Source organism: Schistocerca nitens, chromosome 1, assembly GCF_023898315.1.
Source record: "Schistocerca nitens isolate TAMUIC-IGC-003100 chromosome 1, iqSchNite1.1, whole genome shotgun sequence".
Classification (NCBI taxonomy): domain Eukaryota; kingdom Metazoa; phylum Arthropoda; class Insecta; order Orthoptera; family Acrididae; genus Schistocerca; species Schistocerca nitens.
In genome coordinates, this window is record NC_064614.1 from 1,178,840,269 (window position 1) to 1,178,866,931 (window position 26,663).

The 26,663-nt window shown below is 44.3% G+C and overlaps 1 protein-coding gene across 1 annotated transcript in view; it reads right to left on the bottom strand.

Annotated features, from left to right (window-relative positions):
- Positions 1-22,274, bottom strand: part of LOC126233235 (sodium/potassium-transporting ATPase subunit alpha-like) — a 174,557-nt gene extending 152,283 nt beyond the window's left edge. The window contains exons 1-2 of the mRNA XM_049942852.1: positions 22,114-22,274; positions 5,506-5,869 (exon numbers count right to left, since the gene is read on the bottom strand). Coding sequence (XP_049798809.1) covers positions 5,506-5,869; positions 22,114-22,274 — 525 coding nt within the window. The remainder of the gene's footprint in view (positions 1-5,505; positions 5,870-22,113) is intronic.
- Positions 22,275-26,663: the final 4,389 nt, after the last annotated feature.

Sequence of the window (26,663 nt, forward strand, 5' to 3'; positions counted from 1 at the left end):
ATTTCAACACGGGTAATACACTCCTGGAAATGGAAAAAAGAACACATTGACACCGGTGTGCCAGACCCACCATACTTGCTCCGGACACTGCGAGAGGGCTGTACAAGCAATGATCACACGCACGGCACAGCGGACACACCAGGAACCGCGGTGTTGGCCGTCGAATGGCGCTAGCTGCGCAGCATTTGTGCACCGCCGCCGTCAGTGTCAGCCAGTTTGCCGTGGCATACGGAGCTTCATCGCAGTCTTTAACACTGGTAGCATGCCGCGACAGCGTGGACGTGAACCGTATGTGCAGTTGACGGACTTTGAGCGAGGGCGTATAGTGGGCATGCGGGAGGCCGGGTGGACGTACCGCCGAATTGCTCAACACGTGGGGCGTGAGGTCTCCACAGTACATCGATGTTGTCGCCAGTGGTCGGCGGAAGGTGCACGTGCCCGTCGACCTGGGACCGGACCGCAGCGACGCACGGATGCACGCCAAGACCGTAGGATCCTACGCAGTGCCGTAGGGGACCGCACCGCCACTTCCCAGCAAATTAGGGACACTGTTGCTCCTGGGGTATCGGCGAGGACCATTCGCAACCGTCTCCATGAAGCTGGGCTACGGTCCCGCACACCGTTAGGCCGTCTTCCGCTCACGCCCCAACATCGTGCAGCCCGCCTCCAGTGGTGTCGCGACAGGCGTGAATGGAGGGACGAATGGAGACGTGTCGTCTTCAGCGATGAGAGTCGCTTCTGCCTTGGTGCCAATGATGGTCGTATGCGTGTTTGGCGCCGTGCAGGTGAGCGCCACAATCAGGACTGCATACGACCGAGGCACACAGGGCCAACACCCGGCATCATGGTGTGGGGAGCGATCTCCTACACTGGCCGTACACCACTGGTGATCGTCGAGGGGACACTGAATAGTGCACGGTACATCCAAACCGTCATGGAACCCATCGTTCTACCATTCCTAGACCGGCAAGGGAAGTTGCTGTTTCAACAGGACAATGCACGTCCGCATGTATCCCGTGCCACCCACGTGCTCTAGAAGGTGTAAGTCAACTACCCTGGCCAGCAAGATCTCCGGATCTGTCCCCCATTGAGCATGTTTGGGACTGGATGAAGCGTCGTCTCACGCGGTCTGCACGTCCAGCACGAACGCTGGTCCAACTGAGGCGCCAGGTGGAAATGGCATGGCAAGCCGTTCCACAGGACTACATCCAGCATCTCTACGATCGTCTCCATGGGAGAATAGCAGCCTGCATTGCTGCGAAAGGTGGATATACACTGTACTAGTGCCGACATTGTGCATGCTCTGTTGCCTGTGTCTATGTGCCTGTGGTTCTGTCAGTGTGATCATGTGATGTATCTGACCCCAGGAATGTGTCAATAAAGTTTCCCCTTCCTGGGACAATGAATTCACGGTGTTCTTATTTCAATTTCCAGGAGTGTATATCACGAAACAAATGCCGTCCGCACTGGCGGAATGTTACGTGATACCACGTACTTATATGTTTGTGACTATTACAGTGCCATCTATCACAAAGCGAAAAAAGAGGTCCAAGTAAAACATTTATATTTCTTTACGTACTACACCAATATGTAAAAAAATGGGGTTCCTATTTTTAAAAAACGGCAGCTGATATTCGTTTGACCCATGGCATCTAGCGGGCCAACCATAGTGCCATCTGGTTTCCCCCTTCAAGCTAGACGAGTTTCGTTCTTTGTAGTTTTTTCGTTTGACGCTTATTTCGTGAGATATTTGGCCCGGTCACTATCAATGGACCACCCTGTATACACTGTAAACGATAACAGTCCTGTCACGCCAATGTGGGATACTCCGGAAATTACATCTGTCGATTTCGTTCCGTAAGAGCTACATGTTGAGTTCTGTCTACAAGGAAGCCTTATATGCAATCGCAAATCTGGTCAGATACTCGTTAGCCACGTATTTATTTTTTTTTCATTGAATGGCAGTACTGTTGATTGGCAGTGCGGCACAGTGTCAAATTCGTTCCTAAAGTCATACAATACGGCATCAGCTTGAGTGGCGTTGTCTACAGCGCTATGGATCTCATGGAGGAACAAAGCCAGCTTAATTTCACAAGATGTCTGTCTTTGCGTAATCTATGTTGATTTTTACAGAGGAGATTTTAATTCTCCAAAAACGCCACACGGACGTCATTGGCTCCTTCTGTCTGTTGTCATCACGAACGCTTAGTACAGATCATGCCTATTCATAGCTTCCAAATATTTAACGCACGTGCTCATAGGCGGATGAACGGAGGCAGTGCAAGAACTCAGAGGACGTGTTTTCTTGTAGCATCGGTTTATTTGTTGCACAGTCTTATACTTAGAGGCTGTTTGCCAAAAAATCAGCTATAATTATAGCAAATTACATAAAATGCTCAATACTTTGCTGGTAATTGTGTAAATTAACATACGGTACTTAAAGGCAGAAATTTTAGACCATTAATTATAGTAACATTGGATACCATTTTCTGGTTGGATAACACCCTATCAGATACTCAATTCGCTTACAAGAATAGCTAGACTAACATTTTTCCGTAATTTTGCAGAATTTACCATGTCGTCATTTATTTATATACACGCACTGTAATGTCCAAGTATTATGTGTTAATATTTCCCCTCATTCTGCAGTGTACGCCATGATGTGATTAGTTTGGACAAACCGTAACGTCAAAGTGCCTTACCTTGTAAATCACGGTAAAACTTGCAGCAATTTTTACGTAGAATAGTTCTGCTATTGATGGCCTTCTCACTACAGCGTTCGAACCTAGTATGTCACTGGAATAATAATAAAATTAATTTGTTATTATTACTTGTAAGAAGTACTTGCACTCTGATCCTCCACTACAGAGCGCAGACATCTAATGGACAGCAAATCGTTCAGGAGCAGTGGGAAATTGCCGTTATTGGCCAAGGTCACGGCGTTGACAAGCGACTGGCCGAGAGCAAAGTGGTCGATGAAGGAGTTGTTGAGGAGAGGGGAGAAGAGGAGTGGGAAGAGCAGAGGGGAAGGGCGAAGAGGCTAGGAGAGGAGCATCGAGGTAGGAGACGCGAGGAGAAGAGAGACGAGGTGAGTTTGGATAGGGAAGAAGGGGGAGGAGAGGGCAGACTTAACGGGGGTGGGGCTGGGTGGGGTCAGGTGAGCGAAGGGAAGGGGAGGTTCTCTCTTCAGAGATGAGATTTCTAACATTTCCGTAGGATGCTCTGAATATGCACGATCTATACTATGCATTAGTTATCATAATAGATGAAGGAAGCCATACACGTCCATATGCCGTTTCTGGAGAACGAAAATGGCCTCTACAAAAATCAACACAAATTCTGCAAACAGATGAACATAAGCTACCTATTTTTAATATAAATAAGATATAAATGTGTATGTTGTATATAAAGGGGAACGTTGTTATCAAAAATCTCAAAAAGTACTCAACAGATCTACTTCAAATTTTTACATATTTCTGCAGTAAAAGTTTGGAGATGTAAAGGCTCTGTATATAAGCGAAACATTGTTAACAAACTGGAAAATTACGTACATTTGACTTATTGGCTTATATTACAATACTGCTACAGAATCTGAATTTGCATTAACAATAAACAAGGCTCAAGATCACGCGCGACTTCCTGCGATGCTCTTGGCAGGATAGTTTCTCTGTCCAATTTAAACGCCTTACGGCGTCTTGTCTGTTTAGCGCCCTCTATTTAGGACGGCCGCGGCTCGGGAGGTAGGGGAGACTCGGTCAGGATAGTGACGGAGGCTCGGTCGGCGGCAGTGACAGAGGGAGGACAGCGGACTGAGCATCGCGCCTAGGTCGGACTCGTGTCTATTTCGAATCCTGGGGACAGCGCGGGAGTTTACTCTGGCGTGCATATTAACAGTGAGCTTCTGGACTTTAAATGGTGAGCTATTTTGTGGTGCCACTGCTCCGTGTAGCCACTTTGATTTTCGCTACTCATTCCTTAAATCACTTGGACGTGGGTTCGGGATACTTGGTATTGCAAGTCCATGTAACTGCGCTGTGCCCTGGTTCCGTTGCATAAAAAGTGTGGCCGATATTCGGCGATTCCTTTTTTTTGTTATTATTGTTAATATGTTAAGTGATCAGTTTCATGAATCGGAGTTTATTCTCTGTATAAAACTTCAGCCGCCGATTTAAATTGGAATTGCCTGCTTCCTTTTGGTTGGCAACTACAATAGTAACAATTTTGCGCTGTCGAACAGTGCTTTGGTATGTAAGGTTGTGGGCGGATTGTCCGGTCATTATCACCTTGAGCTAGTTGTGGTTTACAGATTTATCAAGTGACATTTCACGTCATTGGAAATTGTGTAATGAACTAGTTACTGCGGTTGTCACACTAGAACATTTAACATATCTTCCTGCTTTTGGCGCTACCCAGCGCTTGGCTGTTGGGTTTAGTATTTTAGTGAACTGTGTATTAATATTGGGTTTGTGTGTTGTAGTAGCTGTTATTGGTGTGCGCACGACCTCCTGCCTGTTGTTGTCACTTGAGGTCTCGAGCACGGAACTCAGACGACAAACGTCGAGATTGCGCTGATTGCTTTGTAGCTCTTTCAGGCTATCATAACATCATATTACCGAATATTTTCCATAATAATTCATGTATTTATGAGATCTTGCTCTTTGAGTATTTTATGAAACCTAATAGCTTTTATAAATTGTTATTTTTCATATTTACAAGGCCTGATAATTGGCTAATGAGCTCAGACCTGTAGTTACGAATATGTTAAAGTTATATTTGTGTGAAGTAATTTTTTTATTAATTTAAAGTAGGGGCCATAAGGCTGTTTTTGTTTTAAATATTTTTGAACTATTCTCATTGCTTTCGGTGTAGATCACTGCCATTTGCAAATACTAATTAATCATTGTGTTGTTATCAGTTCTCTGTCTTAATTAACGTGATGAAATAAATTTTTGTGTCCTCCAATGGGGTCAGCATTCCACTCCAGCAGCCCGTGTGCTCTGCTACCAGTCCTAAACCTTACAAATCATAGAGAGTGAGGAAGAGGAGACGGAAAGAGGGGTTGGTGGAAATGGATACAGGAGGTGAGGACAAAGAGAGGGCGCAGGAGAAGATTGAAAGAGAGGAGGGAGCAGAATTTGGACAGAGAAAAGGAGAAAGAGAGGGGCAGGAGGTGGTAGAGTGAGCGGGGATAGGAGTTGTTGGACAGAGAGAGGGGTTAGAAGTTGATGGACAGAGAGAGGTGTTCGGAGTTGATGGACAGAGAGACGGGTTAGGATATGATGAGCGGAGAGGGAAACGAGGAGGAGATGGACAAAAGGAGGGGGAGGAGGAGATAGAAAGTGACAAGGGGGAGGAGGGGGGGAGACTAGGGCCTATATTCGATTTTCATACAAATTAGAAACGTGTGCTTTCGTTTTTCATTCTCTTCCATTTCACTAGACGGAGCCAGAGTAACACGTGGCAGGGAGCGACTAGTAAATAAGTAACTAAAGCGAGACGGGTGACCTTGAGGCCCTGGCACTCGATGATGCGCATGTCGGCCGGCACCTTGTCGCCCGCCCTGAGGTCGACCACGTCTCCCAGCACGATGTCCTCGGCGGACACGACCAGCTTGCGGCCGTCGCGGATGACGGTGGCCTGCTCGGGCAGCATGCTCTGGAACGCCTCCAGCACCTTGCCGCTCTTGCTCTGCTGGTAGTGCGTGAAGAGCCCCGTGATGATGACCACCGTGACCAGCACCACGCCCAGGTACAGGTGGTCGTAGTCCGCCTCGATGCTCTGGATGCTGAACGTGATGAAGCACAGCAGCGAGCCCACCCACAGCATCACCGCGAAGCCGCCGAAGAAGTTCTTCAGGAATCTGATGAACCTGTAAAGCGTGCCAACCGTGACCAACTTGTCCCAATTTCCTACCTTCCCGCACCATAACAATGAGTCAAATTACTTAGACGCCTCTGAGAGGAGCGTCTGGTATGTGCAAATAAGTCAGCGAAAGATGGAAGTGACTTTAGGGTCTAACGTCACGTAATTAGGGACGGAGCACAAACTCGGAATTAACGTAAAATGGGGAAAGGAATCGTGCGCGCCATTTCAACGGAACCATCCTGCATTTATTTATTTAGCGTATGGCTAATACAGACATATCATGAAATTACATGTACATATGTACATATTGACACACAAGAAACTTAAGTTTGTCTTTACAACTGAATATCCAGTCCTTCAATCCAGCGCACTGCATCTGGAGTTGCTAGCAGGAAGTCCTCTTTGGCGCCGTGATAGGCTCGAATCCTGCATTCACTGACAATATGGTGAACAGTCTGGTATGGAGCCCCGCAGTCACAAGCTGGATCAGGCAGCTTCTTCCACTTAAAGAGAGCATCCCTGCATCGCCCATGGCTGGTACGGATTCTGTTGAGAGTAGACCAGGTCTTGCGTGGTAAGTCGAATCCATTTGGAAGTTTAGCACCTGAGAAGATGTTATGCAGGTGCACATCTGTCACTGCTTCCCACCGACCTTTCCATTCTTCAAGGGGTTTGAAATTCTTAGCAACCATGTCAGCAGCATCGCGCAGAGTTGGATGACGTGACTTCAGTCTCTTGCGATTTAAAAGTGGCAGGTCGCTATGCACGGGTACGTTAGAATTCCTGGAGATCTTGTGGAATTCTCTCATAAGGGCAGTACATCTGCGTAGATCAGGAGGCATTATACCGGTTAACAGTGGAAGCCAATAAACTGGAGTAGATCTGATTGTGCCAGATATTATGCGTATTGTCGTATTCAGCTGGGTATCAACAAGCCTTGTATGATGACTATTCATCCAAACAGGTGCACAATACTCAGCACTTGAGTATACCAAGCCCAGAGCTGAAGTTCGCAGGGTGGTTGCTGAAGATCCCCAGGTAGTTCCGCATAGCTTATGGAGGATGTTGTTTCGAGTCCTCAGCTTTTGAGCTAAGTTCAGAAGGTGTTGTTTGAAGCATAGTGTACGATCCAGGATGACACCAAGATATTTTGGGTTCCAATTGTGACGAAGAATTCTGCCTCTGAAACTTACCTCCAGTTTTACGTTCGCCAACTGGTTATTTAGATGGAAGCAACACAAAAAAAATGGTTCAAATGGCTCTGAGCACTATGGGACTTAACATCTTAGGTCATCAGTCCCCTAGAACTTAGAACTACTTAAACCTAACTAACCTAAGGACATCACACACATCCATGCCCGAGGCAGGATTCGAACCTGCGACCGTAGCAGCCCCGCGGTTCCGGACTGCAGCGCTAGAACCGCACGGCCACCGCGGCCGGCGAAGCTACACACTTCTACACTTCTATTTTACTCACACTGGGTTGGAGTCTCCAGATTTTGAAGTAATTGTCTAATGCAGACAGGTCATTGGCTAAAATCTCTTCTGTTGTCTTCATTTCCTGGTGTTTGACGGCTAGAGCAAGGTCATCGGCATAGCAGTATTTTCTGGACAAAGTGTCAGGTAGATCAGATAGATATAGGTTGAACAGTAAGGGTGAGAGAACTGATCCTTGAGGCAATCCGTTGTTCAGCTTCCTCTCCTTACTTATGTTGCTTCCAGTGATTACCTGGAACTTCCGATCGCTTAGCATGCTGTTAATCAGTCGAGCCATTGTTATGCAGGGTATGATGCGGAGAAATTTGTAGATAAGGCCTTCCCTCCACGCAGTGTCGAAGGCGGCAGTTAGATCAACAAATGCCACAGATGTTTTCTGCTTCATTTGGTATCCTGACTCTATGAAGGATGTGAGAGACAATACTTGGTCGCAGCAGCTACGCCCTGGTCTGAAGCCTGCCTGGTCAACTGGAACGTTCTCTAAGATAGCGCTACTTATTCTGTTATATATTAGCCTTTCAAAAAGCTTGTAGCAGCAGCTGAGAAGGGAAATGGGGCGATAGTTTTCTACCTTGTTGCTGGGTTTGACAGGTTTCAGAACAGATATTATCTTCACCTTTTTAAACTCAGATGGAAGTTGACCAGTCAGCAGGATGTCAGTGAAGAATTCTGCCAGCCATTTCTTAGCTTTTCCTCCCATATGGATCAGGAATTCTGGGTGGATACCATCGAATCCAGGTGCCTTAAGAGGTTTGAGGTCCTTCAGTCCAGAGTCAATGTCTGAAACGGTGAAGGGATGGGTATACTCAGATGAGGGAGATGCCTTCTTTTTCAGGTCACGAAGCTGTCACCGGATGTGTCTTGCATGTTTCTTGTCAGGAGGTACTCTTGAGGTAGTAATGATGTGGGAAGCAATTTGGTCTGGTGTTACTTCGGAATTTTTTCTGCATGCTGGTGCACTTCCTCCCAGTTTTCTCAGAAGACTCCATGCTTTCCTGCTCGAGTGGGTAAAGTCCATAGTTTTGACTGTTTCTGCCCATTTCTGTCTCCGAGACATGTCCAAGCTGGACAATAGTTCCGTAGCTATCTCTGGGTCACCACTTTGCTGGAAGTATTGGTACAGTGTTTCACTTTCCTCATTCCATCCTGGAACATATTCTTTTCGGTATCCTCTTGGCATACACTTTTTAGCTGTTGCTGTTACTGCACCAATGAAGCGTTGATAGTTATTATGTGATGGAGGTATCCATCGAATGGTCTTATCCAGTTCCGTTGAAAACTTCATCCAGTCGGCTTTCTGGAAATTCCATCGAGCATGCGGAGTTGATCGTATGACAGGAACAGTGCAGCCAATTTGTATTATTACAGGTCTGTGTTGGCTGTGAGGAAAGGCATCTATCACTTTCCTTGTGGTGTTGATGGGAAAGCCAGTTTCGTTGCAGCTAACAAAGCATAAGTCAGGATTTTAATCCTTGTCCCAAGCAGCTGACCTGAAAGTGCCTTGATCTTTGGCATCAAACACTAGATGAAGATTATTCTCTTCGATCCATTCTGCAAGCATGCTCCCATTTTCATCATTTTGAGAGTACTTCCAAAGTTCATGGTGACTATTGAAGTCTCCTATGTAAATTGCAGGATGTTCTGCCGTGTGTAGGACAAAATCGGGCCATGTTGTTTTGGGTGGTTTGTAAATATTTGTAATAGTAATGCCGTGCAATTGTATGACAACTGTATGTATATCTGCCTCCACACTTACAGAAATCAGTGAAGCTTCGTTTATGTTGTTACGGACATACGTAGCAATTCCATACACCTCGTGGTAAGTTACACCAAGTGCAGAATATCCAGGAATTCGACCTCGGCTTCGGAATATTTCTTCGCTGGAAACACGAGTTTCTTGAATGGCGACGACATCGATATTGTTGTCCAGCAAAAATGTTGACAGGTAGTCACACTTTGCCCTGCTAATGCTTTCGATATTCAGTTGAAGGAGTCTGATAGTTGGTCCTATGTTTCTTGTTAATGAGCTCTGAAAAGAGCTATTTCCGCTATTTAGTTGATATGTCACTGCCAGGAGATCCTATGGATAGTCTGGCTGCCTGTAATCACTGTTGCTCAATTAGCACCACCCAGGAGGCACGTGTAGGACATTTTAAGGTTAAACCTACGGACGTGAGCAACGCTACCTCCCACCATCCTGCAATTTGCCTGGAACGGGTTAGGAAAATCACGAAAAATCTGTATCGAGGTGGTCGAAGTAGAATTTTAATCGACGTCCTAACAAATGTGAATCCAATGTGCTAAACATTTCTCCGCGTCGCTCGGTTCATAAGTCAACAGTAATCACTTCGTTTAACATAGTCGTTTACTACAACAGAACGAGTTAAATTTACAATAATGTATAACCCAGCCAATATGAATTATCTTACAACCGATTACAGTTTAGAACCCATGTGAAGATTCTAACTGAGGAACAGGAGGAGTATCAAGGGTTGCTCAACAAAGTTTTTTGATTTACTCTTAAATTCCGTTATCTGTGACAGACAGGTCTTCATTACATCTGTACTTGCCTGTTTCACTCTTTTCGCGAATTCTTTGTAGATATTGTATTCAACCTTGACTTTATAACTGTTCTTTTGATTGTTTATGAATATATGAGAAATTCTGGCAACAATGAAGCACATTAATGAGTGTGTATACCGTTTATAAATTTCTTAAGACCTTCTGCCACTAACATCAGATTTAATTCTTATGACACAATACTGTATTCTGAAAAACTTTTTTCTTTTTTTTTGAGTTTCGAAGAAAACTGTGACTTAACAATGAACAGAAATGTGCAGAATAATCTAGTTTCTCCAGTTTTACCTCGCTTATACTTTTTTCCTTCCTCGCCACAAATGTGACTACTAACTCGCTTCGCTGTATCTATGTGTAAGCTTTTTCAATTTATATTGTGCTATTTCCGTATTTTCAAAACCAGGACGTGCTCATTATTTTTGTAATTCAGTTTTTCTATGAATTATGAACGATTCCTTTAAAAAAAAAAATGGCTCACTCGTTTACACTGAATCAGAATTTAATAATAATGTTTGCTTTAAATGATCTGTTTATGTTTTCAAATATTTTTTTACTTGTTCGCTCTGTAGTAGGTCTATTCCTAAAATTCTATACGCAGAAAGGAGGATAAAATTTGTGATTTGCGACATTGTAAGTGAAAGATTCTTAACATACGGTATATACGAGGGCGCGCTAAAAAGTAATGCCTCGGAATTTTTTATACGAATATTCTTAAAGAATTTTAAATAAAACAAACTTTATTGACATACTTCTCATCTACATATTTATTTATCAACATAGTTACCCTCGCGACGATCACAGTTGTTCCTCATGAGACACCAGTTAGCTGATGCCGTCACTGTAGAATGTCTCGCTTTGTTGAGTGAGCCACAACCTGCCTGCACCACTTCATCACTATCAAAGTGAAATCCTCGAACGTGTTATTCAAGTTTTGGAAATAGGTGAAAATCGTATGGGGCCAAGTCGAGGCTGTATGGAGGATGGTCGAGACAGTGAACGACTCCATCACTTTCCTAGAAATCCTACAAACCAGAGAATTGAAACGCAACAGCCTAAAATGTATAAATTTTTACTCATACCCACTGACGGAAATAGAAGGTGCTACACCATGGGTCACTAGTTCCATTCCGAAATAAAAAAAAAAGTATACTTCAATAGTGGATCTGGGAGACCAGCCAAGGATCTCTATATTGCTCCAGGTATTTTCGGTGTGAATTGTAGTATGGGATCTTGTACGAGGGCATGGTGAAAAGTAATGCCTCGGAATATTTTATGTAAATACTTTCAAAGATTATTAAATAAAACAAAAATTATTAACAGTCTACATCTTTATCTACATATTTAGTCCTCAACATAATCACTCTGGCCGAACAAGTTTTTCCCAAAGAGAGTTGTTAATACCGTCACTGCAGAATGTCTGACTTCGTTGACGGATAATAATAATAATTATTATTATTATTATTATTAACGATTAACTACCAGTAACAAGCCTCAAAAAAAATTATTTTAGGTAGTAATTCACGCTTTCCCAAAATGAGCGGCATTGTTTACCACAGCTTTATAAAAGCAGCAGATTTATTTTCAACTTTTCTATTTATTTAAAAAACTGTTATATGGCCGTACATCTAAATTTGTCACTAAAATCGCTTGATGAACCCGAAAGACCGCAGAAGTAGTTTCATCTTATCACGCAAATGGTTCAACTGCAACCCTTAAGAAATTACACTGTTTCCTTTTTATAACGTCACAAATATAATCCAAAAGTAAGAGTGGGGAAACTGTTAATAATGTGTCTGACAAAGGTCTGGCTGTGTCTTTCTTCAGGTTGTAACAGTAAACAGCCTGAGAATGTCCGCATTATCAGCGTACGTAACGGTTCTTTTACAACTGAAAATAGTCTTATAACGTCATCTCAACCTAATTCACCTCAAATGAGTACTGTGGCTGAAGCACATAGGAATTTAGCTATCCTGTTCGGTTACTGCACCCCAAACACAGTGCGTGTGAGACAAGAAACTCGTACTCGCGAAGTGTCTCCACATCAAAGCCCCGTCCTGTTATTCAGATTTAGGTATTTCGTGCATAGACCGCATCACTTCCTATGGAAGCTGATTTGTTCGTTATGCAAAGCCACAAACGACTGTTTCCAAACTTTAATTAGGTTAACTGTTTCCCCGTTTCCAACAATGTCGATACAGAATAGCATTACACTTCCTTCTCCCTAGTTTGAAACTCATACGGTGCAGTCGCACCGATTCAAGGCAACCGTTGCCTTGTGTGTGATAATCACAATGTTAAGGACGTTTGAGTGCCAAGTAACTTTCCCAGAATAGCATCTGAAGCTTTACTAGTTTACGCCTATCAGTCCTTCTGATTTAGTTCTTTAATGGAAGTTTTCTCGCTTGTGTTCCCAATATCTTTCGTGCAACATTTCGGACAGATGAAATTCGAATACACAGCTGCAGGCTAGGAAGGAGCACGAATTTCTTTTACTATGAAATGTGTGACTGCTGATCACAATGTACACCCTCTTAAAAAGGCAGCAACGACACTGATTTCCCTAAATGTAGCAAACCATGAACTAGTTACCTTTTACATGGATGCTGTTCTAAATATGAGGTGAAATGCAACAAAAGCATTGAGTTTAGTAAGTCATTAGACACGCAGATGTTTATTCTACATAATGTGTCGTGATACTCCATTAAAGTACTTTCTGCAGTATTGCTACACGGAAACCTTTAATGCTAATGTATATTTTGCACCAATCCTTCATGAATGGACGACACAAAAGCTATTTATGCCTACAACGAATACTGAAATGATTTATCGAGAATTCTGAACATTGTCGTTAAGTGTAAAGTTCTCATATTCACATTCACCTAAACCATCATTAGCACGATTTAGTAGTCATCACCATCACTACCACAATGAATTCATTGAACAATGCGCCGTTAATACTCATTAAAGTCGATTTCCGTTCCACACGTTCGTGAACAACTGAATGAGTATACACATTTCAACATATTCCTAAAAAAACACTCCGTCTTCAGGTCACAAGTGGCCCATCGGGACCATCCGACCGCCGTGTCATCCTCAACTGAGGATGTGAATAGGAGGGGCATGTGAGCACACCGCTCTCCCGGTCGTTATGATGGTTTTCTGTGACCGGAGCCGCTACTATTCGCTCGAGTAGCTCCTCAGTTGGCATCACGAGGCTGAGTGCACCCCTAAAAACGGAAACAGCGCATAGCGGCCCGGATGGTCACCCATCCAAGTGCCGGCCACGCCCGACAGCGCTTAACTTCGGTGCTCTGACGGGAACCGACGTATCCACTGCGGCAAGGCCGTTGCCCTTACCACATATTCCTAAGTCACTTTTTGAATCTACGTCTGCATATATATTCTGCAAACCATTGTTAAGATCATGGCAAAGTATATATAGCATTGATCATCTGGGCTTTATCCCATCCCATCCACTACAGATCGCAGGAAGAGTGATGCCTCTGTGAGTGCTGTAATTACTGTAATCCCTATGTAAGCGGCACGTAAGGCATTGTAGTATATTTCTAGATTCATCACTTAAAGTTGATTCTAGAAACGTTCCAAGTACGTTTTCTCGGCATAGTTTGCGCCTATCTCCAAGCGTTTGCTAGTTCAGCAGTTCAGTTCCTTCAGCATCTCCGTCACTCTCCTACTGGTCAAACAAACCTGTGGCCATTCGTTCTGCCCTTCTCCGTATTTGTTCAATAACCCCTATCAGTCCTATTTGGTAAGGGCCCCACACACGTGAGTAATATTTGTATTGGTTGGGGAGAGAGATGTATGCAGTAATTGTCGTTAAACCGCGCCAAAAATTGTCTGCCCAGGAACGCGCCCATGCATAGATGTGTGCGTGTTAAGAACGTTGTGGCAGATTTAAAACATGAGATTCATATTAATGTCTTTTAGTTGAATGTGCAGCCTAGAAATTTACCTTTTCGCCCCAATGATGTACAATAATGCCGTCGTAGCTGCGGCGGCTGTTCTCTCTTTGTGTTGTGTCCGTTTAAAAATCTTAGTACTTGTCGCACCGGGAGAAGGCAATGAAAACTTGCGACTTCCGCATATTACAGCTTTTACTTAACACAATACTGAAAGAGCGCTATTACAGATGTCTTTCTCGCACCAACTCAAAAAGACCGACAGACACCGATATCGGTGAAAAAAAATAGACAAATGAAGTACTTAAAATTATTACTATTTCTGCTTATCAACTTTCCGTTAGCGTAGATATAATCGTGGCAACGGCCTTGCCGCAGTGGTAACACCGGTTCCCGTCAAATCACCGAAGTTGAGCGCTGTCGGGCTGAGATAACACTTGGATGGCTGACCATTCGGTATGCCGAGAACTGTTGGCAAGCGAGGTACACTCAGCTCTTGTGAGGCAAACTGAGGAGCTACTTGACTGAGAAGTAGCGCTCCGGTCTTGTAAACTGTCATACGGCCGGGAGAGCGGTGTGCTGACCACATGCCCCTCCATATCCGCACCCAGTGACACCCATGGGCTGAGGATGACAAGACGGCCGGTCGGTGCCGTCGGTGCCGTTGGGCCTTCATGGCCTGTTCGGGCGGAGTTTAGGTTTTTTAGTTTTTTAGTATATATAATTGTACATCCCTACGATGTCTTTGCCGTACGGACACGGTGCGATTTTTTTTATATATTTTAGGCCGTTTAAAGAACCTGCACATATTCCAATACTAATCGAAGGAGTCTCTTTTGTAGACTGATTGCATTTCCCTAGTATTCTACTAATGAATCGCAGTCTGCCATCTGATCTACCTATTACTGCATCTATGTGAACACATCATTTTATATCCCAACAAATTATTATATCCAAATTTGTACGAGCTGACGTATTCCAACTGTGACCCACTGACGCTAGAGTCGTAGGATACTACTTTTCTCGTTTTAATAAGTGCACAATTTTACATTCCTGAAAATTTAAAGCACACTGCCAATCTTTGCACCATTTTGAAATCTCATCAAGATCTGATAATATTTGCACTTGTTATTTCAGACAGTATTCCGTTACAGATGACTGCGTCGTCTGCAAAAACACTGTGGTTACTCTCAATATTGTCTGCGAGGTCAGTTATATACATTACGAACAGCAAGGGTCCCAACAAGTGGGCCACATCCGAAGTTACTTCTACATCTGTCGATGACTTTCCATCCAAGGTACGCTGTTGCCTCTTCTCTACCAAAAACTCCTCTATCCATTCACTAATTTCGCTTGACACCCATGCGATTGTATTTCTGATAATAAACGTAACTGTGGTACTGGGTCAGACGCTTTTCTGAAATCTAGAGATACTGTAGCTGCCTGACTGTTTTGCTCCATGGCTTTCAGTACGTTACGTGAGAAAAATGCTCGTTGCGTTAACATGTTCGACTTTTGCGTAATCCATGATGGCTGGCATGGACTGACATGGAGATCATTCTGTTCGAAGTACCACTTTACATTTGAGCTCAGAATATATTCTAAGATTTTGTAACAAATGGATATCAAAGATATTGGACGGTATATTTGTGGATTACTTTTGCTGCCTTTCTTGTAGACTGACGGATCATCTTAGCTGTCTTTCAACTAATGGGCACCGCTTTTTGTGCAAGGGATGTATGGTAAATTGTGGTTAAAAGAGGGAGATCTCAGACAACATTCAGTACAGAATCTGATGAGAACTCCACTGGGCCCTAGGGCTTTACCCATTTTAACGATTTCAACTGTTTCGAAATGCCACCGACTCTATTATCTATTTCATTCATCTTTGTAATAGTGATATAATCAATTTGGGGCAATATTCATGGGTTTTCCTTTGTAAGACAACGCTTTAAAACGGGATTAAGCGTTTCTGATTTTGCTTTGCTACACTCAATTTCTGTTCCTGTCTCTTCTGTTAGTGACTGGACACTAACTATATTTGCACAAAGCAGCGCTTATACACGACCGGAATTTCTTTTGGGTGTTGTGAAAAATATTTTGATAATATTCTGCTACAGTAGTCACGGGAAACTTCGAGCATTGCTCACTTGACAGCCAAACGTGTCTCATTCAACATCTCGTGCTTTTTTTTCACTTATTATGCACTAGTACTTGTTTCTTAAGAACTTTCTTTACAATGATTGCATACTGTGAAGGGTTTTTCCCATCAAGAACTCTTTTCTGGCTACATATCTATCCTGTCCATTGTCAAATATTCTATTAAACTTCAGCCATAGTTCCTCTACACGCTCCTGTCCAGAGCAAAGCGTTTCAAGCTGCTCACTGAGGATGACAATGTTACATGACCGTTTTTTTCAAAATCAGACTCCATTAAACTAATACACACAGAAATCTAAATTAATTTGCAACTAGAAATGAGATTACAAGTATGGGTAAAGTTAATATCGCCGCGCGGAGTAGTCGCATGGTCTTGGGTGCCTTGCCACGGTTCGCGCTGCTCCTCCCGGCGGAGGTTCGAGTCCTCCCTCGGGCATGTGTGTGTGTGTGTGTGTGTGTGTGTGTGTGTGTGTGTGTGTGTGTAGTCCTCATTGTACGTTAGCTTAAGACAGATTAAGTAATCTGTAAGCCTAGGGACCGATGATCTCAGCAGTTTGGTCCCACAGGAATTTACCGAATTTTTTTTTTAAAAAAAAAGAAAAAGTGAATACCAATCAGTACCATACTTAACTCCCGGATTTCCATAGCAATTTCTTATTCTGAAGGACTGATTACGTGTGTAGTAGGGAATCCTTCGGTCTGCATGTTGAGCAGAAGCCAATCAAACATGCGCGAGTGAGTCAGTGTCCGGACATTATGGGGGCCTGCAGCCTTCTTCCTTTTAACGTAGGGAGTTCGCCTGCGCCAAGGACAGAGGGTGCGAGCTAACAATGATGGGGAGCACAGAATCGCAAGACCATGTCCCCTGCAGGAAGCCAGTATTCTGGGAAGCGCTAGGCCCAGGACGGTGCAAAGGTAAGATCTCTGATGTGCTTAACAAAAAGGCATACGCAGGCATTAGGCTGGCACAAAGTTCGTGCAATTGTTGTTAACTCTGCTAATAAACAGTGTGATCAGCTACCATTGGATAATATAAATAAATTCTGGAACTGGAGAAACAAAGTCACTTGTGTGTACATGGAGAAGGCCTGGTTTCTGAGCTCCAGCGCAAAACTCTCCACGACTGGTTAACGATATTAAAATTGAGTATGGAAAGGAGATTGTTTCATTGTTGGAATTGACTTTATTGTTTGACATTCGGAAGAATCGCTGTCATTGGTGATCAACATCATGCGCAACGCTCACACCCAAAAAGACAAAGTGGAAGTTGTTCTTGTTGCTGGGAGCACTCTGTTGAACTTACTTTCACCTGAGCGTCAGCAGGGGATGCTTTAAGCGAAAGACCGACTTCGATTCTGGACTTTGAGGGAGAACGTCATTTGGTGCAGGCCAGACTGCAAAATTTTCAGCCACCACCACCGCCATTCGCGGGAACTGGTAACACTAAGTATGGTGAGCAACTGTAGTATTCGCAGAGTGAGCTGTAGAATGTATGTGATGATTTCAGACTGATGAAAATGAATGCTCCAAACTAGCTGAAATATGGTAATATGTATACGAGGGTTGGAACTTTAGTAGTGGCAACTACTTATTTACAGCTCGTACAAAATAGGTAAGTGTTTCAAAGTTTTACTAACCTTCAAAGTAGTCACCAGCATTGTGTATAACTCGTTGCCAGCGATGTGGAAGTCGTAGGATACTCTTAGCAGTGCCAGTTATGTTGACAGTTCGAGCGGCGCGGTCTATTGCCCGACGAATTTGTAGCAGTTCTGAAGCGAGTGCCGTGAAGCGTTTCCTTCAGTTTAGAAATCGAGTTGAACTCACGGGAGCTTAAGTCAGGGGAGTGCAGTAGGTGATATAGCACTTAGCAGCCCCATGAGTCAAACAAATCAGTAACAGCTTGCACTGTACGTACTTGAGCATTGTCCTGCAAAATGATGGTCAGGTCCTGCAGAAAGTGTGATCACTTCTAAGCTGGTCGCAGGTTGTGTTCCAAAAATGAACAGCATAGAGACAGAAGTGATGACACTTTCTGCAGGACCTGACCATCATTTTGCAAGACAATGCTCAAGCACATACAGTGCAAGCTGTTACTGATTTGTTCGACCAGTTGGGCTGCTAAGTGCTATACCACCTACTGCACTCCCCTGATTTAAGGCTGCGTGAGTTCAACTCGATTTCTAAACTGAAGGAAACACTTCACGGCACTCGCTTCAGAACTGCTACAAATGTGTCGGGCAATAGACCGCGCCGCTCGAACTGTCAACACAACTGGCACTGCTAAGAGTACCGGTATCCTACGACTTCCACATCGCTGGCAACGGGTTATACACAATGCTCGTGACTACTTTGAAAGCCGGCCGAGGTGGCCGAGCGGTTCTAGGCGCTACAGTCTGGAACCGCACGACCACTACGGTCGCAGGTTCGAATCCTGCCTCGGGAGTGGATGTGTATGATGTCCTTAGGTTAACAAACTGCCTATTGGCTTCTGTCTCGGGTTCTTCGGCCGACGTTCACCTAATGATTTTTGTGACGTTTCGCCAGCACGAGTGGCTGGCATTGTCAAAGCTTCACCCTCCATTGCCGGTGGTGAACTGGAGCCGAGCTCGCGGCCGCAGACTATATGTACGTGTCATTCCGACATAAACTTTTCCGCATGTGCATTGTATACTGGACGATCCATTAACACCAGGATCATTAGCATAAGCGACATTGCAGGTTGGGGCAGGTGGAGAAATCGGCCGTGGCAGAGCACGCACTGAATGAGATCGACCACGTAATAAAATTCGCCGACACGGAAGTTCTGGCTGTAGAGAAGCACTATCACACGCGCTTGTTTAGAGAAGCTGTAGAAATACAAAAACACGCGAACAGTTTCAACAAGAAAGAGGAAAGCCTTAAGGTAAACGGATCCTGGCTTCCCGTACTGCAGCGAACGACCGTCGCAGGTAGCAAGAGGAGAACCGCACCGGAAATGACCGCGGAGAAGCCCTCGGACGTTGGCGCGCCAGGTACATACGAGGTGTGGCTAGAAAAAAACCGGACTAGTACTGGTGAAACAATAAAACGAATGCAATAAGGAGTCGCGTGGCCTGTCACGTGACTCTCGCTCCCCCTACTGCTAGAGTTTCATCTGCCTCCTGCACTCAGTCTGCCCGTGGCGTCTGTTTTAAGTAGTTGACGTTTTGTCTGTGCGTCGGAAAATGTTGAGTGTACAGAAAGAACAGCGTGTTAACATCAAATTTTGTTTCAAACTAGGAAAATCTGCAAGTGAAACGTTTGTAATGTTACAACAAGTGTACGGCGATGATTGTTTATCGCGAACACAAGTGTTTGAGTGGTTTAAACGATTTAAAGATGGCCGCGAAGACACCAGTGATGACACTCGCACTGGCAGACCATTGTCAGCAAAAACTGATGCAAACATTGAAAAAATCGGTAAACTTGTTCGACACTTTCCTTGTCAACTCCTGTTAACTCGGACACTGCTCTGATTATTAAACGGCGATCTTGTCGAACAAGTTTACCGATTTTTTCAATGTTTGCATCAGTTTTTGCTGACAATGGTCTGCCAGTGCGAGTGTCATCACTGGTGTCTTCGCGGCCATCTTTAAATCGTTTAAACCACTCAAACACTTGTGTTCGCGATAAACAATCATCGCCGTACACTTGTTGTAACATTACAAACGTTTCACTTGCAGATTTTCCTAGTTTGAAACAAAATTTGATGTTAACACGCTGTTCTTTCTGTACACTCAACATTTTCCGACGCACAGAAAAAAACAGACGCCACGGGCAGACTGAGTGCAGGAGGCAGATGAAACTCGAGCAGTAGGCGGAGCGAGAGTCACGTGACAGGCCACGCGACTTTCAGCCTTATTGCATTCGCTTTATTGTTTCACCAGTACTAGTCCGGTTTTTTTCTAGCCACACCTCGTATAGTCTGCGGCCGCGAGCTCGGCTCCAGTTCACCACCGGCAATGGAGGGTGAAGCTTTGACAATGCCAGCCACTCGTGCTGGCGAAACGTCAGAAAAAACATTAGATGAACGTCGGCCGAAGAACCCGAGACAGAAGCCAATAGGCAGTTTGTCAACAAGTGGCCACGAAAGCCTTAACAATTTTGTGTCCTTAGGTTAGTTAGGTTTAAGTACTTCTAAGTTCTAGGGGACTGATGACCTCAGAAGTTACATCCCATAGTGCTCAGAGCGATTTTGAACTACTTTGAAAGTCAGTAAAACTTTGAAACATGCATTTTTTTACAAGCTGTAAATAAATAGTTGGCACTATTAAAGTTCCAACTCTCGTATTTCTTTAAATACTGTACACTTGAGGCCTGTTTCGGCTTATTACCGTTGTCAAGAGACGTCTAGATGGAAAAGACGATCATAATAACATCTGTAGTAAATTTTCCCTGACATGTCTTCGTAAGAATATTACTTTTTGTTGTTACAAAACGTAAAAATACGTTTTTGTCAGTTATTTCGACAGTTCAGTTTTGACTCTTCTCTACTGGTGGTCCAGTTGTATTGCCACTACGCGCACCTGATCTAAATCCCCTGGATTTCTTCCTGTGGGGACTCCTGAAGGAGCATGTATACCCTACTCCGCCGTCGATTGTGGAAGAGGCCGGCCGAAGTGGCCGTGCGGTTAAAGGCGCTGCAGCCTGGAACCGCGAGACCGCTACGGTCGCAGGTTCGAATCCTGCCTCGGGTATGGATGTTTGTGATGTCATTAGGTTAGTTAGGTTTAACTAGTTCTAAGTTCTAGGGGACTAATGACCTCAGCAGTTGAGTCCCATAGTGCTCAGAACCATTTGAACCATTTTGATTGTGGAAGAATTGGTAGCGCGTGTTCATGCTGCTCTTGTTACTGTGGATGCAGCTTTACTGCGAAGGGTCCAGAGCTGTATGATCCGGAGGGTTGCGCAATGTTTGGACATGTAGGGAGGTCGCTTTGAGCATCTGTTGTTCTGAGAACAATGTATTCTGTTGTGAAGGTTATGCAGTCATTAATATGGACATTATTATTGTCACTGGTTGCTAACGTGTGACATCTGGATCCTCATGTTACATGTGTATAAATCACAAGTAGATGTTGTGTTATTGTAGAGTGCTGTCATCTTTACCATCTCGAAATTGATATTGTTTTTGTAGTTTTTCTGTCCTATGACAGGTAATTTGTTTCAACAGTCTGTTACTTATTTGTCTAACCACGTATTTGTTATGTTCAGCGTTACAAAATGTTGTAAATTTAGGATACATGTGACCTAAGAATCAGTGTATATTACAGTATGCAATGTCAGAATGAAATTAGTAAATATAAAAAAAAATGCCCCGCACTCGAGGATCGAACCATCGACCTCCCGCATCGAAACCCCACAACCCTATCCACTGTCCAATTGTACAGCAATAGCCCTAAACGCTAATAGAGGTAGTTACCATACATGTGGTTACAGTGTTGCCGGATTTCCACTCTTTAACGTCCTTTTCCTGCCGGATGTACTCGCCGTAAGAATGTCGCTGGCATGTGAGGAATCGCGCTGTGAAGTCCGAGAGCGCGAATTTCGCTTCACCCTGTATATGGAGTTGAAGTATTGGAAGTGCGCCGCGCTGTTTTGTCGAGTGCGTAGTTGTTTACCATTTCCCTCTTCCTCAGCGGTCCGCCTCGACAGCCGAGTGGACGCTGGCACAGTAGCTCAGCGTGTTCGGTCAGAGGGCTGCTCGCCCTCTGTAATAAAAAACAGAGTAAAGGAATCAACGATCAACTTGAACGTCCCCCAGACCAAACGCAACGAACAATACCGAAAAAAGTGGTCAGCGTGACGGGGTGCCGTCCTACGGGTCCGGGTTCGATTCCCGGCTGGGTCGGGGATTTTCTCCGCTCAGGGCCTGAATGTTGTGTTGTCTTCATCATCATTTCATCCCCATCCGAAGCGCAGGTCGCCCAATGTGGCGTCGAATGTAATAAGACCTGCACCAAGACGGCCGGACCTGCCCCGTAAGGGGCCTCCCAGCCAATGACGCCAAACGCTCATTTCCATTTTTCTTCTTCAGCTTATTACCACCGTGCTGCCCTACGTACTCACGACTTACTTGTTCTCCTGCGGCGGTCTCTTGAGCTTGTTGGGCCCGTACATGGAGAGCAGCAGCGCGGCACGCTCGTCGCTTAGTCCGTTGTCTGGGTCTGTGTGATGCCGCTGGTAGAAGATCCGCAGCGGGATCAGGTGGTCGTCGATGAACACCTCACGGTTCATCTCGATCGATTACTCAGCGCTGCAACACAAATACATTTCTTATTTCTCGAACAATAAACTGAATCGGGTACAACTCCTCACTACTTACTGCAAGTATATTTTTTATTTTTTAAATGAAAGTGGTCATTGTGAGTGCAGCACTATGAAGGAGTTTCACTGCTCTCTGTACATCATCAGATATGCTCTAAGATCTGGGAAAATAGTTTGATAAAGTAGACAATAGACAAATCAGATGAAAGGCACCCTTACTCTTCTAGTCAGAAGCACCCAAGATCTCATCTTTACACTTATAATATCTACTCAAAAAGTCGTCTTCCTCGTCGGCGACATCAGTAAGGGTTAAACCACCTCTTGTCTTTTCTTTCCTCAGCTATTTAGCTCTTTCCATGTTTTTTTCCACCAACCCATCGCCCTTATTTCTTCTATTGTCTTATATTTCAGAAATATTAAATGAAACAACAAGTTTACTGTTACCAGTTACCGTTTTATTTATTTCCACGAGGCGTTTCAAAGGTTTAAGCCTCCATCATCGGGTGGATTTACATTAGTTAGTATGGCATTTGTGTGTGTGTTGTTACGATTTTTTGGAGGAACTTGTGACACTGCCTCCAGTAGTCACAGGTTCCTTTCGCTGTCGTAACACATCACATGTATGCTGTCACATTTGTAAACAAACCTCCAAAAAATCGTAGCACAACACACACACAAATGCCATACTAACTAATGTAAATCCACTCGATGATGGAGGTTTAATCCTTTGAAACGCGTCGTGGAAAGAAATAAAACGGTGACTGGTAACAGTAAACTTGTTGTTTCATTTGATGTCAGTAACAGTCACGGTAAAGCCTAACCTAAAATGTTCTTCAGAAATATCTTTTGTACTGTTTACATGCTTTGTTATTACACGCTCTTTCCGTTCGTTGTCGCGCTGTGCTATTCCTTTGTTCAGGTTAAACATATTTAATTCCATCCTGATATCTTCATTTCTCTTTCTGTCAGGTAACGTGCAGCCAGTACCACACTCAGCGGTCTCATCTGTGCACTTTCTACAGGGTGATCAAAAAGTCAGTACAAATTTGAAAACTTAATAAACCACAGAATAATGTAGATAGAGGGGTAAAAATTGACACACATGCTTAGAATGACATGGGGTTTTATTAGAGCAAAAAAGAAAACAAAGCTCACAAAATGTCCGACAGATGGCGCTGGACAGCAAAACTGCTACCGTGACGCGTGAGAGGAACGCCGATATGTTACAGAATCGCATCATCCCCAGCCTGGCTGATAAACACCTGCTGGAACGTAAGAAGTTTATGCAGGATGGCGCTCCACCCCATATTGCTAGACGCGTGAAAGATCTTGCGCGCGTCGTTTGGTGACGATCGTGTGCTCAGCCGCCACTTTCGTCATGCTTGGCCTCCCAGGTCTCCAGACCTCAGTCCGTGCGATTATTGGCTTTGCGGTTACCTGAAGTCGCAAGTGTATCGTGATCGACCGACTCTTCTAGGGATACTGAAAGACAACATCCGACACCAAAGCCTCACCATAACTCCGGACATGCTTTACAGTGCTGTTCACAACATTATTCCTCGACTACAGCTATTGTTGAGGAATGATGCTGGACATATTGAGCATTTCCCGTAAAGAACATTATCTTTGCTTTGTCTTACTTTGTTATACTAATTATTGATACTCTGATCAGATGAAGCGCCATCTGTCGGACATTTTTTGAACGTTTGTATTTTTTTGGTTCTAATAAAACCCCATGTCATTCCAAGGATGTGAGTCAATTTGTACCTCTCTATCTAATTTATTCCGTGATTTATTCAGTTTTCAAATTTATACTGACTTTTTGATCACCCGGTATATTTCTGAAATCTCGTTTAGTAACCGTCAAACGTGTACAACCATACAACGGTATTTGCACTACCATTACTACAGTGACGTACTCATTTTTCCTGCTACTTTTAAAATACCGCTTGACTGATAAATATTGGGATATCAGTAGTTTTAGACTCACGATATCATTTGATAATTATCCAAGACGAAGCAAATTTTTACAAAGGTTGAGCAAAAAATAAGATCTCGAATGCTATATTTTTTGACTGGGAGTAGACATTTGACAGAGCTGGAAGAGTTGAATTCCTGGGGTTCCTACATGAAAATGGAGTTAGTCATGTTTTATGTAGAGCGATTGGGAGCCTTGCCCAAAGTATGGGAATTAAATATGAACAGAAAATCATTAGATGAAAACCGTTCAATAAACCAGCCTGGATGTTGCAAGCAGTTCAAATGTCTCTGAGCACTATGGGACTTAACATCTGAGGCCATCAGTCCTCTAGAACTTAGAACTACTTAAATCTAACTAACCTAAGTACATCACACACATCCATGCCCGAGGCAGGATTCGAAGCTGCGACTGTAGCGGTCACGAGTTTCCAGACTGAAGGGCCTAGAACCACTCAGCCACACTAGCCGGGTGCAAGCAGTCTTGTTATTGTAGCCTACAGTGAAGAAACTCTCCAGCCCAATTCCAAAGTCTGGGTGAAGGAGTTAAGGAAGGATTGCAGTTATCAGAAGCACAAATCCATGATTATAGGCAAAACGGAAGACAAGACACCGCCATCGAAAGAAAGCCACTAGATATGGTTCGTAAATTTAAGTGCTTGTGTTCTGTCGTCGGTGCTGATGGTAAGATGAAAGAAGACATCAGGGCCGGCCGCTGTGTCCCAGTGGTTCTAGGCGCTTCAGTCCGGAACCGCGCTCCTGCTACGGTCGCAGGTTCGAATCCTGCCTCGGGCATGGATGTGTGTGATGACCTTAGGTTAGTTACGTTTAAGTAGTTCTAAGTCTAGGGGACTGATGACCTCAGATGTTAAGTCCCATAGTGCGTAGAGCCATTTGAACCATTTTTTGAAGACATCAGGAAAGAATCACCAAATTAGGCAGTGTGTTTTATGAGCGCTAAACAGATCTAAGGCTGCTGTCTATCTGTAATTGTATTCCACTGAAGCACCACTGCCCGACAGACATCTAGCATGGCTGAATGACATTTTGAGAAATACTAAAATGTAGACTTTCACGGCCGGAAATATCATGTCCACTATAATTATCCGGGCTGTTATGCCGTGGTCGGTTAATGAATTCTGTGTCGATTCCCAAAGTTGCGTCTCCGACTGCGGGAGACATCTTCAATGGGGTCCGTAGCTCGATGGAAGGTCCAATACACCCACTGGCTCGCTACTGACTGCCGCTAAATTCCGTATCCACGCGCTCCCGCGCCGCGGCGTGACGTCACGTGTTTTGAAAACGTCGGTGCAATTGGCCGCTGTCCGTCGCCGTCGATCGCCGTTGCCATCACCCAGTAGTGGACGGGTGGTACACATCTTCTTTAGCACCGGCATCCATACACCGTTTAATTTCGCGCCCTCCTCCTTTCGGTTGAAATTATTTGGGTGTTTAGCGATTTCGATTGCCTCCCCGTAGAGCCTTTCGTAATATCCGCTTGTGGCCGCTAGTACTTGCGTCTCCTCGAAACGAATATTGTGGTTCCCTGGCTGGAAAGCATGCTCCGCAACAGCTGATCGTTCCGTTTCTCCTCTTCTACAATTTCCCTTGTGCTCTTCCAAACGTTTAGAAACAGTTCTTTTAGTGGTACCCACATAAACATCACCACAGCTACATGGGGTCCTATACACTCCAGCTTTTTCCAATGGTTTGCGAGCGTCCTTGGCAGGCTTAAGGTATTCCTGTATCTTCCTGGTGGGCTTGTAAATAACGGTAATATTCCGCTTCGTCAAGATCCTCCCTACTCTTTCCGTTACATTTTTAACAAACGGCAGGAAAACCTTAGATTTTGCAGTAGCCTGTACGTCAGTGTGATTTCTGCGTGGCTGCCTCAACGCACGTTTTATTTCGGCGGACGAATATCCGTTCTTCATTAGTGCATTGTGGAGATGTTCCATCTCAGCGTCGAGCAACTCAGGTTCACAAATATTTCTAGCTCTGTCCGCTAACGTCTTGATAACACCCCGCTTCTGTTGTGGGTGGTGGTTCGAATCCCGGTGCAAATAACGGTCCGTGTGCGTGGGTTTGCGGTATACTGAGTGGCCCAAACTACCATTTTCGTTTCTAAAAACAAGCACATCGAGGAAATGTAATTTGCCGTCTACCTCCTCCTCCATTGTAAACTGAATTCTCGTGTTTATGCTGTTCAGATGTTCGTGGAACCGGCTTAGGTCCTCCCTACCATGTCTCCACAGCACAAACGTGTCATCCACGTATCGGAACCATACATTTGGTTTTTTGCTGGCAGTACCTAAGGCCTGTTCTTCGAATTTCTCCATAAAGAAGTTTGCAATTACGGGACTTAGGGGGCTTCCCATAGCC